The sequence below is a fragment of the Ctenocephalides felis genome, unplaced genomic scaffold (genome assembly GCF_003426905.1).
Source record: "Ctenocephalides felis isolate EL2017-DRISC unplaced genomic scaffold, ASM342690v1 CF-g0.4_SCAFFOLD_00845, whole genome shotgun sequence".
Classification (NCBI taxonomy): Eukaryota; Metazoa; Arthropoda; class Insecta; order Siphonaptera; family Pulicidae; genus Ctenocephalides; species Ctenocephalides felis.
Genome location: NW_020536999.1, coordinates 82,218,541 through 82,231,937, shown reverse-complemented (window position 1 = coordinate 82,231,937; position 13,397 = coordinate 82,218,541). Strand labels below are relative to the sequence as shown.

General features: G+C 30.5%; 2 protein-coding genes across 2 annotated transcripts in view; one reads left to right on the top strand and one right to left on the bottom strand.

The window, feature by feature from the left end:
* Window positions 1–13,397, bottom strand: part of LOC113363882 (tudor domain-containing protein 5-like) — a gene marked incomplete at its 3' end in the record, with an annotated part of 206,868 nt that overhangs the window by 35,125 nt on the left and 158,346 nt on the right.
* The window catches only part of LOC113391054, a 33,609-nt gene that overhangs the window by 10,488 nt on the left and 9,724 nt on the right, over window positions 1–13,397 (top strand). Inside the window, exons 3-4 of the mRNA XM_026627030.1 lie at window positions 605–853; window positions 9,026–10,178. Of these exons, the coding sequence (XP_026482815.1) occupies window positions 605–853; window positions 9,026–10,178 (1,402 nt within the window). The remainder of the gene's footprint in view (window positions 1–604; window positions 854–9,025; window positions 10,179–13,397) is intronic.

Genomic DNA, 13,397 nt, shown 5'->3' with positions numbered 1-13,397 from the left:
CATCTGAGGACTATAAGTCCATGCTTTAAAAGGTCTATGATGCATAATCAACTTAATTAATAACCATTGAGATTTAGCCATATAGATAAAATGCTCAACTGTTTATTTCGAAAATATTTTCAAAATGTTCGCTTTCACTACAAACTGATGTCTTTCAAACATACATGTATAAAATAAATTTATTTATTTAACTCATTTTATTTCATCGAATTCGGATTCTAAAAATGTATTTTAAGTGTGGAAGTCAACCGTAATCAGTAGCTTCGTACGAAACACAGTACCAACTTATGGGGCGTCCATTAATCACGTGAGGTTTCTAGTATTGACAAAAAATTACCAAATACCACGTGGGAGAATTTATTCTTTACCTGATTTTTTAAAAAAAATCAAATTTTACAATTTCTTCCCGTAACTAAAGTACATCTGACGTTTGATGGAGAAAGGAGGGGGGGGGGTAATTTTGAATATCACCACGTATCACCAGAGGGGAAGTCGGATTCCAAATATTCTTAAAAAATCGATCACGTGATCAATGGACGCTCCCTAATAGATTATATGTTAGATGATGATAGTAATGAACCAACTCCAAATAATTCTTTTACAGAACCCATGTCTAGCAGCTTTCTAGATACCAGCATGGAAATTGTGAACTCATTCACTCAAGACATCGAAGAAGACAACATTTCTGAAAATCTGATACTTCAAATTGAAACAGATTCCGAAAACGAACAGTGTTCAACCAGTAGACCTAGAAGGCCATCATCTCTTCTTGGAAATTTTATGACCATGATTAATACAGATTCAGATAGAAGTCTGTCAATAGCAGGAAGTGATTTAGAAGATGGGCCTGTTGGTAAGTTGTTAAAAGCCAGAGAAATAGATAATATTTACACACTATAGGCGGGGCAGGTATAAATACTCGCCAGAGAAAACTATTATGTTTAGCTTTGCATAAAGACAACTTGCCATTTCGTTGAAAATATTTTTTTAAAACATTTAATGAGCAAATTGTACAATAAAGTTTGGTCAAAATAAACGATTCCCTGAAAATAAACTAATTTATTTTAATGTAATTTGTTTCCCAGTCGAACAATAAGAGAATATATTAACTTCCCGAAGGAGTTTATTTTCATCCAGAAATCCGATTCGCAAATTTTTTGTTTTCTCGACGTTTCAAGCCATTCTGAATCGAATGAGACCAAATTTGGAAAAAGTATGTGTGGGTGTATGTGAACATATTTTTTGCCCTAAATCGACGTTTTCTCAAAAACGACTGGACCGATTTTAAAAATTTAAAAGTTACTCGATGTATCTGGATGAGGATTTTGAAAATTCAAAAACCCTTTGAAATATATTGGTTGGATTCGTGCTGATAAGTTTTTGGTAAAGATCGGCAGGCCGTTTCCTTGTAATAAAGTGATAAAAAAAAAATTTGGACGATTTTTATGATTTTTTTCTTTACGGTAGATACCATAGTCTTATAGATTATACTAAAATATTACGGCCCTACGACAAGTAGTTTAATTTTAAAAAATCGTCAGAGTTTGCAAAAATTAGTTTCATTTTTTGGCGTTTGTGAAATTCGAACTTTCATCAACGTCTGAAACGTCCGAACCGTTTTCAAAAATTTAAAAGCCAATCGATGAATTTCGATGTGGCTTATCTTTTCTCAGTTTCGTGCGACGATCGGCTGAGCCGTTTCTTTGCAAATAGCAAAAACGTGGAAAAATTTTCGTCCGCGTGTTAGCTCTCAATTCTGAATCCATTTTAAAAAATCATTTTTTTTTCGAAAGATATTGGTTGGGAATGATACTGATTAATTTTAGGTAAAAATGATACCTGATTAGTTTTTGGCAAAAGCAGGTCCAGCCGTTACGGAGATAAAGAGCAAAGAGTGCAGAAAATAGAAATCGAGTTTTTGAGAGAACGGAGCATCCGATTTGAATGATCTAAAAAGAACATTCAGTTTGAAATGATTGGGAGAAGTGGTGATTAGTTTTTGGCAAAGGCAGGTCCAGCCATTTCAAAGATACAGAACTAAACGTACAAAAAATTGCAGATTTTGAGAGAACTAAGCATCCGATTTGAATGAATTAAAAAACTCCAGTTTATATAATTCTTATAAACATTAGGAAATGTTATTGTATTTATAATAATCTATTTGAAAACATTTAATATTTCTCCAATATTTCGTTATGGCACAGGAAGTTCCAGCAATTTGCCCTAAGGCACATATTCATTTAGATTTTTACTAATGTAAATATATTATAATGCCCGCTATGAAAATTAAATTATTGGAAGAAAATTAAAAATGCTAGAAGTGCTTATATTTTGTTGATCAATTTTAATATAAATCTGCAAGATGAATACAAATATACTTAATTTGTAATTATTACTTAAAAATAAACAAATATAACAAAAAAGTTTAAATCAAGATAGGGTAAGGTTTATATTAGGCTTGCAACGAATAGTATATTCGGCATTTGGAATTTTTGAAACAAAATTCTAAATCATTTTTTTAATAAGTAGAAATATTTTTATGTATTGTTAAATAATTTAGTAAAGTAAACCAAAACGCGACATGCATAAGTTTAAAAAAATAATGTATATGCAATTTTTGACTTATTGCGTTATTTAAATTATATAATTCCCTCTGCCAACATATACTGTTGACTGTAACTTATATTATTTTAATTTCTGGCACATCTCAGCTGCTTTTTGGCAATAATATTATATTCTAATATTATCTAGGCTAATAATTTTAGCTGAATTCAAATTTCAAGTGAATTGACATTTTTAAATGTTCTCAATGTCAAACAATAATTAGTGTTTTTTTTTCATTTTTGACATTTATTTATACAATATTACTATAGTTTTATCGTTCATTAAATCTCAAAAATTTTCTTTGACAAACCCTAAAAAGAATCAAAATCCGAATAACCGTTTAGGGGAAGTATCAAATCATACACCTGTACAGAAGAATTTTATATATAAGATATAAATGTATTTCATATTATTTCTTTCATAAACATTTAATATTCTCTCTTATAAACATAATATTATTTCTTATATATCAGGAAGGCCAATCATAATAAAATAAATAAAAACTGATCAAAAATATTGTTCATATTTTTTGTGATAAAAAGCCCTTAATATCTCTTTATTTAGAAATGTTAAGATTGAATATAATGAATGACTTTATTGAATATAGATACAAAACGTGCGTGTAATGGTTGAATCATTCTTAACATAAACATATAACAATAACGTGTCCTTTGAATATTGAGAAAAGACTCCTTCACGTGTTTGTTTATAATCTCAGAAGTCAAAAAAGATAAAATTTTTATATATACAAAATATAATAACGAATTTCTTTATATCATATTATGTAAACTATAGACTTGCAAATACAGATCCATCGCAAGCTCATTATCGCATAACAGATAAAACACAATATTTTTGCTAAGCGGCGGCAGCTCCTTTGATTTTAACTATTCGGTATTCGGCCGAATATCAAAAAAGGTGCCGAATATGCCGAATACCAAATAGTAACTGAATCTTCGGTACAACTATATGATTCATTATCTTGGAGCCTTAATTTTCACTCTCCTACCAGAAGCAGTCTCAATTTTGTAACAGCCAATTTAGAAATTGAATTACTTTTCATCCCGCATGATGACTAATCAATTGCATATTTCACGTCTTATGCTTGCGCTGCTTGTGTGTGTAGAGACTACTTCTTTTTATAAAAGTCTTATTACATGCTTCACATTTATAGAGTGATTCTCCTGTATGTGACTGCATATGTTGCTTTAAATTACTGGATGTTTGGAATGCTTTATTACATATTCCACAATTAAATGGGCGCTCTCCAGAATGAACGAGCATGTGCGTTTTTAAAGTACCTAATTCTGCAAATGATTTATTGCATATCGAGCACTCAAAAGGGCGTTCTCCAGTATGAGTTTGCGAATGACGTTTTAAACCAGATGATGAAAGAAATGCTTTATTACATTTTTCGCATTTATATGGACCCTCTCCGGAATGAATAAGCATGTGTGATTTCAAACTGCTTAATTGTGTGAATTTTTTATTGCATTTTTGACATTCATAAGGGCGTTCTCCAGTATGTGTTCGCATGTGTGCATTTATAGGACTTGATGTACTGAATGCTTTATTACATATTTCACATTTAAATGGGCGTTTTCCTGTATGAATGCGTGAATGCATTCTGAGATTATTTGATGATATGAAGACCTTATCGCATATTTTACATTTGTATGGACGTTCTCCTGTATGAGTACGCATATGCTGTTCCATATTACTCGATGATACATATACCTTATCGCATAAACCACATCTGTGAAGCCGTTTTCCAGTATGAGCATGCGTTTTATCGGATTCATTGAAGCTTGAGGGTTTTTCTAAAGAATCACACAAGTGCAGATCTAATAAATACTTTGTATTAAATGCTTTATTGCATATTGAGCATTCGAAAGGTTTTTCGTCCTCATCATCTAATTCCTGTTTGATTTCTTCATCAATCGTTACTTCAGAATTCATGAATCTTTCTAAACACGTTTCGTCGGCTTCAGAACTAGATTCAGACTTAACAATACTATCAAATTCATCCTCATTTTCTCGTTTAAGGTCTTCTATAGAAAAATCTAGTGGTTCATTTTTAATTTTAGGATTATTCAAAGAAACACTCACTACACCAAACATGTTTAGTGCTTTTAATTACAAAATATTTATAATCTCTAATAATCTATTGTAACGAATAATCTTAAATAAGATACAAATATTATTATATTGTCTAGGATGATAATGATTTAATTATTTTACATTGATTCTTGGAAATGTTATTTTTCTTTATCATTTTGACATTTGAGTTGACAGTTGAAGCTAAAGCATAGAGTATGTTTTTCGAAAAGACTAGACCAGACGCTTACCATCTATTTAAATTCATAACAAATCTCTATGTAGCCAACTGTCAACACGAAACGCCTTTAACGTGTTTATTATTTACTTATTATTATTAACTTTAACTAATCGATAATGAAAATTTCATATACCTTTACGTTTCAAAGGTTTCTGAATATTTTGGTATACTTTACAAAAAATTGATGTATGTGTGTGTGTGTGCGTGTGTGTGTGCGAATACAAATTTTCGTCGACAATTCCTGAAACACGGATGAACCGACTTGAATAATTTAAAAAGCATTCGATTCGTATTGATAAGGAGACGTGCTGATTAGTTTTTGGCATAGGCAGGTCTAGCCGGTTGCAAAGATATGGAGCAAAAAGGACCAAAAATGGTAATTCAGTTTTTGAGAGAACGAAGCGTCCAATTTTAATAATTCAAAAAGCATTTTATTTGTATCGACTAAAAAAAGAACTTTTTGCACTTTTGCATTCAATACAAAACAGTGAAAAAAATGCCATCTGGCGGTCAAAAATGTTCATTAGACATATGCACTTTAAATTATCATATATTTTATAGAGATTTTAATAATGTGTACACATTTTGTATCAATTTTATGGATTCCATACCAAGATTTTTAATTTTGAAGTTCATTTATATGGTTCACACAAATGTCTTCGACATTTTTGTCAGTATGGAATAGCTGAAAAAACATTCGGTTCGTACTCGATCGCAAGGCGTTTTTGCAAAGGGTCAAAGGTATAGAGCCATTTCGGAGGAATGGAGCGCAAAGGGTGTAAAAATGGTCATGCAGTTTTTGAGAGAACGGATTATCCGATTAGATTAATTTAAAAATCCATTTGCTTGTGTACACTGTGTGCAAAAAATGTTTTTACAAAAAAATTTAACTTTAAAAATTTTCAAAATAAAATTAGAATTTTAAAAAAAAATTGAAGTATCAAAAATTCAAATTTTCGAAATTTTTTCATCATTTTCAAAAAGATTCTAAATTTTGAAAAATTTTAAAAAATAACGAAATTTTGAAAAATTTAAAAAATAACGAAATTTTAAAAAATTTGAGAATATTTTGAGATTTAAAGGAAAATCGAATATTTTCAAAAATTTTCAAATTAGAAAATAAGTTTAAAAAATAATTGTTTTCTTCCAAAAATTCCTAAAAAAAATCGAACTCTTGAAAATATTTTCAAAATTATCAAAAAAGTCAAATAAAAGAATATGAACAAATTTCTTGTAAGCGACGCTCAATTTAATAAGTATTTATAATAAATATTCTATTTGAAATTATTTAAAACAATTGTTGGCTATTTTCTTTCCTCAAATGTTTAATTACCGTACGGGAAGTTCCAGCAATTTGCCTTAAGGCACGATGCCAAACACCACTAGTTTATTCTAGATCGATTATTATTATCTCGAAGGCGAAGTTTATATTTTTGCCAAAAAATCCGAACAATATTACGTAAAAAATTGCGAATTCTATTTCATATATATTACATATCAAAATTTTCCAAAACTGGATATCTAAAAAAATTTTTTTTGATAAATATTTAAAGGATATGGGCGTGTAAATGATGGGTGTGGGCATTTAAATGATTTTGAATGCCATTTTATAGGTATTTTTTAAAAAATTCGCAAGCATAAGGCTCGTCGTTATCGAGCGTCTCGACAAATTCTGTATATATAGAAATATTTATTAAAAACCAAAATTTATTTATATCTTGTATATAAGTATACTCATTTAGTCATAATAAAAAATCCAACGCTCCGAATAAAAACAATAATTATTATTATTGATTATTTTCATTCGCCGTATAAGCTCATGACTAATATATTTCAATGTATGAAAAACTTAAGATAACAATATTTTCCATACATTAAAAGTATATTGTGCCGATTCTGTATGGAAACACGCCCATACCCTTTTTATCATTTTCAAAGATTTTTGCTAGGTTTTTTATGATTAGATTAATTTTAAAATTAAACCAATTTTTGAAAATAATGATTTTTAAATATATTTTGAAACTTTTGAAATGTTTTATCGATTTTTATGGATACCTCAAAAATGTACACAAATATGATTAATTCGATTAATTCATAATGTTTACTAAAAGGTAAAAAATGTACCAAAAAATATTGATTTAAAATAGTATTATACAAAATTATTAATATATTTAATACCAGAAGAAGCCTCTATTTTGTAACAGCCATTTTAGGAATCGAATCAATAACTTCCCGTAGGGTAAGTTATACTATCATAGCAAAAAAATCGAAAATATTTTTTTTCCATATCTCAACGTTTTAAGGTTTTCTGAACATTTTGGCATACCTTAGAAAAAATGGATGTATATGTGTGTGTGTGTGCATGTATGTGTGTGTGCGGTACAAATTTTTGTCGGCGAATATCAGATACACGGGTTAATCAATTTGAATAATTCAAAAAACATGCGATTCGTATCGATAAGGATGTGTGCAGATTAGTTTTTGACAAAAGCAGGTCATGCCGATTCGAAGATACGGGTCAAAAAGTGTAATTGATTTTGTCTTTTGATTTTGTGTCGCCGCAATTTTATGAGAGAACGGAGGGTCCGATTTGTATGATTCAAGAAACATTCTATTTGTATTGAGAAAATGAACAACTGAAGAATTTTGGAAAGGCTGGTCTAACGGTTTCGGAGATCCAACAAAAAAGTGAAAAATATGCTATTTGGTGGCCAAAAATGATCATCAGACATATGCACTTCAAATTCACATTTTTTATAGATATTATAGATATAGATTAGATAGATTAGATAGATTTTATAGATATTATAGATTATATATTTTATAGATATTGATAATAAAAACAAATTTTGTGTACATTTATATGGGTTCCGTACCAAATTCCGCGCGCTTCTATATTTCGTTTCTTTGTAGCTAACGTATCGCGATTGCTCTGAAAAAAAGTTCAAAGATTTCAAAATATTTCAAAGTATTAAAAAAAACTAAAATTTTAAAAAGGTCTATTTTTTTCTAAAATTTCAAAAATCTCAAGAATCTATTTTTTCAGAGTTCCAAAAGAATTGAATATTTTTTAAAAATTGTAATTTTTGGTAAAGGAGGTTACAGCAATTTGCCTTAAGGCACTTTTGCCATGCACCCATAGACCTTGTACTACATGAACTGCTACTCGAGCGCAAAATAAGTGCACAAACATAGAAGGGACTATGACGTCACTTGCTGAGCGAACGTTGCCGACAATCGAGGACTTCCCCGATTGACCCGTTTCAATGTGACCCGTTATTTCATACTTTAATGAAATAATTAAACCACGCTTCGTAGGCCATAATAATTGGAAATGTTTGTTAAGGCCATAAACTTCATCATAATACGAAAGTTTAATAGTTACGAAGAAATGACCTGCTTGATGTTTAGCAAAAATTTATCAGCCGATCCCCATCTGATATCTTTCAAACGGCTTTAAAATTTTCAAAATCGGTCAAGGATGTTTGGCGAAACCGTGGAGGAAAACTTTTGAACTTATGGGGCGTTCATTAATCACGTGATCCATTTTTTTTAGATATTCTTGGACCCTCACTCTCCCTTGGTGATACATCGTGATATTTAAAATTACTTTCCTGCCCTCACCAAATATCACGTATGCATCACATGTATTTTTAGCTACGTAAAATTTTTCGAATTTACGAAAAAATCGTAAAATTTGATTTTTTTTTTGAAAATTCAGGTGAAAAATAAATACACATGTTATCTTACAAGACCCCTCCCTCCCCCCACGTGATTTTTTGTTGAAACCCCTCTTTCCCTAAAAGCCTCACGTGATTAATGGACGCCCACTTATTTGCGATAGTCTCGCAAAACTAATCAAAGTGAATACTTATTGAATGACTCAAACCATTTTGGGAAAACTTCCACGAAAATAAACACTCTCATTTTTTCTAATTTCGGAGTCAAACGATTTAGAATGACTTAAAATTTTAAGATTAGAATTAAAAGATTTAAAATTATAAAGTCGGATTTTCTGATGCAAACTAGAACTTCCCTTTTGTGAAGTTAAAAATAAAAATTCACAGTAATTTTCTGTTTCAGGAAGTTGTTCGATGAATTTAAATAGCTGCCCTTTGGATATGAGACCAGCAAAAGAATCGGATTCTCACAATCATCTGGAAACTATAAATCTAAATGACAATGTTCAAGTTGATTTTTGTGCCGATTCATTAATTGAGGAGGCGCAAATAAATTTGGTCAATAATGAAATGTTTAATATTGATCCTAAATATGCATCGATGATCAAACCTTGTTCGGTTGTATTGGAAGATTGTTTGGAACCTGTACACATCGAACCTGAGATTGATATAAATATAGAAACCACAGTACATGCATGTATTCCCTGTAATGAAACTTATACGACCTTAAAAGATTTAAGAAAACATGTATATACAACGCACATAAGTGACACAACCAATAAATGTTTCATTTGTGACGTCGAAATTACCAACAAGAACAAAATGACCACTCACATATTGACTCACATGCTTACGGTTATTTATATTTGTGAAATTTGTAACGCAGTGACAGAAACTCAGGAAAGTTACGATGAACACATGCTTACCCAACACAACAGCTTTGTGTGTGATGTATGTGGTAAACCTTGTTCATCCAAAAATACTTTGACCAAACACAAAATAGTACATCAGCCAGATAGATACAAATGCAAGGTATGCAGCAAAATATTTGGTAGCGCCCGTAAACTCAGGCGACACATGCTGATTCATGGGGAAAGGAAATTTTTCTGTGAAATTTGTGACGCTACATTTTGTAGAAGAGAAGTTTTAAATGATCACGTGAAGATGCACAGCACAGAACGTGCCTACAAATGTGACTTTTGTTCTAAGACTTTTACCACAAAAAGTAGCCTGTATGCACACATAAGAATCCATGATAAAACAAAACAAAAGAAGTGTGAATACTGTTCGAAAACATTCACTACAAGACAAGCTCTCCTAAGGCATTTGTACAAGCATGAAAATGTCCAACTTCATCAATGTAATGTGTGTAAGAATGTTTATGAAACTTTAAGTGAATTAAAAGCTCACGAGCAGAAGCACAACGGAGATTTGGAAACATTCCAGTGTCGAATATGTGGAGAAGTTTTTACATCGAAGGTGAAATTGAGTCATCATAGGGAAGGTTGCAGGGATAAAAATGATTCTAACGAGGAAGTGGGAAGTCACTGGTTGATGTAACATTAATTTTTAGACACTCATTGTTATAACGAATTGTTAATGATAATTTTTACTGTGCGTCGTTAATTTTGGGCTCACGTATCTTTCCTATTTTTTTGTAAAGAAATTGCTAAACTTACGCAACTAAGAATTTTCTTTTAAACAACTACAATTGCTATTTGCTAATGAGGGACAGAAATTAGCTGGGAAATAAATATCTAAACATTCTAATATCAAAATGAGTATTAAAATATATCAGGTAGTGTTTACGAGAAAATACTAAATACTAAATAAAAAAAAAGTTATGCAGCAAATATTAGACCAAATTGTTGCAGGAAGAGCTGACATGCGGCAACATTTACCATGAATTTGTTTAATTTATTACTTATAGTTTATATATAGCAATAATTTGTTTTGCTTAACTTTAAGGGGGTTGTTCTTTTTTTCTTTAAAAAAAATGCAAGGTATTTGTTTTTGTTTTCCTCGAAATGTATTTATCATAGAGACATGCGGTTTTTCTTAAACAAAAATTACAAAATCATAGAGTATTACGAAATTTTCTTTTTCTTTTTTTTCGCTGTCATTTTTTAACCAGGAGGCGACAAAGTCGGTCTTGCAAAATCGATCTCTTTTGCGGTGCCACAGATAAATCCATTGCGCATCGCCTGAAACAAAAAAAAAAGAAACTACGTTGAAGAAGAAGTTTGAATCCAGTCCCCCTACCAAAATGAAAGAAAAAAAGCAGGAAGGAAAAAATGGCAAAAAGTGTTGAAAAAGGCCTTTTTTGGGGAGCGAGAAGCTTCACAAAATTTTTTTGCGTAATGTTATCAAGTTGTTTGAGGTAGGGGGACTAGGTATTGCAGTGATGAACAAATTAAAAAAAATGCAAGTCGATCCGATTTGTAGTTTTTTTTTTAATTTGTGGCACCGCATTGAAAAAAGTCAATTTGAGAAAACGTATTTAAAGTTTCTAATATAATGTACTAAATACACTATGGTGTTCAAAGATGCTGACACATTAAAAAGGTCATGTGCATGAGGTATTATAATGAAAAAGAGAGCAGCTGGCATACAATAGCTCCGGAGCGATGAAAAAAACGGTTTCAGAGGATCATACATATAGAGATATATATCTATAACTTCGTCAAAAAATAGATATTGAGATGATTTTTTTTTAAAATAATTCCAATGTTTTTAGCTTTCATAATATCAAAAAATCTCAAAAACGAAAAAAAACAAGTAAAAACCGAACAACCCCCTTAATACGGGGTTTCTATGAAAATAATTAAATTTTAAATGTTTACTTTGCAGAACATTAGTAACCCTGGAACCCAGTCTTCGATTTTCACATATTTTTTTCTGAAACACTCGTTGCCTATGCATATGCCTCGTTTTAATTTGCACGTATTACTTTCTTTTAAAGTAAATAAAGAATTACTTCTAGTCCTCTTAAGTCAAAAATGATATAAATATAGAAAACATATTGGAAGGTGTTACAGGATTATACAATTTTGACAACCAAGTGTGGGAAATATTTATGTGACAAAAGTGTGATACATTTGCAAAATTAAATTAGCGGCGGTAGTAGTGATAAAAAATCGGAACAGTCATGAAAATATTACATTATAGTTAGTATAATCGCTGAAGTATATATATATTTGTTAATATTGTATTTTAAAAAAAAAAATCTTTTTTTTTATCAAAAGACATGTATTTAGTATTTCATTTACATTTCAGGGATATTTACATAACAAATTTTTACACTTATATGCTTTATAATCAGTTAATATTTGAAGTAGATCAATTTTAGTGTTGATAATAGAATTGTTTTATAATAATCACTCAAAATAAAATATACATTAACTATATAATATGTAAATTCTGTACATTGTAAATGAAATTATTTAATAAAATTACTAAATATCCAAAATAGATTCTATATTTGCAGGAAATTTTAATTCAATTATTATGTAACATAAAAAACACCTACACGCTTTTTTATTCAACCTAGTTACGTAGCTCAAATAGCCGTGCCGTATTAGTGTGCAACGTAACAGCCGTTACGTTCCTGCCCGCGAAATAGATACTTCTGAGTCTCCCAGGTTACGTACCTGCTACGTGCGGACGTGGGGGCGCCACATAATATTCATGGGTTTATTACGTTTTGTGGTTTACTGGGTATATATGTGTTAATACTTATAGTTCATAAATGTGTTTGATTGCCCCTTTTTTGAAAGATTAAAAAATCTTAAAGGTAATTGTTTTCTTTCAGTATCACTTTTTATAATTTTCAAAATGTTTTCAATAAATTTAATATCTGCAGGTTATAATGCCTTTAAGTACTAAATGCAATTAAGCTTTAAATTTGGTGTTTCAAGTGCTTTTAATAAAATTTATTAACTTCGGGTAGGGTAAGTTATAAAAATTGTAAACAATTTAAAATGATTATTTATATGTTTCAAAGCCTTCTGCACATTTTGGCATTCCTTGGATGTATGTATGTGCAAATACGAATCAACCGATTTCATTAATTTAAAACACATTCGATTCCTATTGATAAGGCGACGTGCTGATTAATATTAGGCAGGTCTAGCCGTTAAGTTTTTGAGATAACAGACCATCGGATTTGAATTATTAAAAAACATTCAATTCGTAATGACGGGGAGAATAGTGTTGATTAGGTTTTAGCAAAGGCAGGTTCAGCCGTTTTGGAGATAAGGAGCTTAATGTGAAGACAATAGTAGATTTTAAGAGAACGAAACATGCAAAAATAATTTGGATTTTAATTTTAACTCTAGCTAAAATTCTGAAGCTCACTTGATATAAATAAAAGATTAAATTTTAGCGCTTTGGAGTGAAAAAAACAAGTGCATGTCAGATTGAATTTTACGGTTTATTAAAATTGCATGAAAAGCTTACAAAAGTGTACAGATAATTAAATAATTGCTTACAAAAAACCATACATAATCGAGACTCTAATGTGCGTTTGTGGAATCAAAAAAATGTCTTACATTTCAATCAAGATATAGAAGCGAATATGGAATCGGACAGTAAACCATCAGAAATCCCAAAACTATGTAAGACCGTTATTGGATCCAGCAAATACAGCAAGATACCTCGCGAAGAAGGTCGGACCAATATGTTTACATCGGAAAAGGTCTCGCTGCGTTCAACTTCATCAGTTTCTGACTCAAGACAGGAAGTTATATCATCTAGTAATAGTGCATCTACAAGCC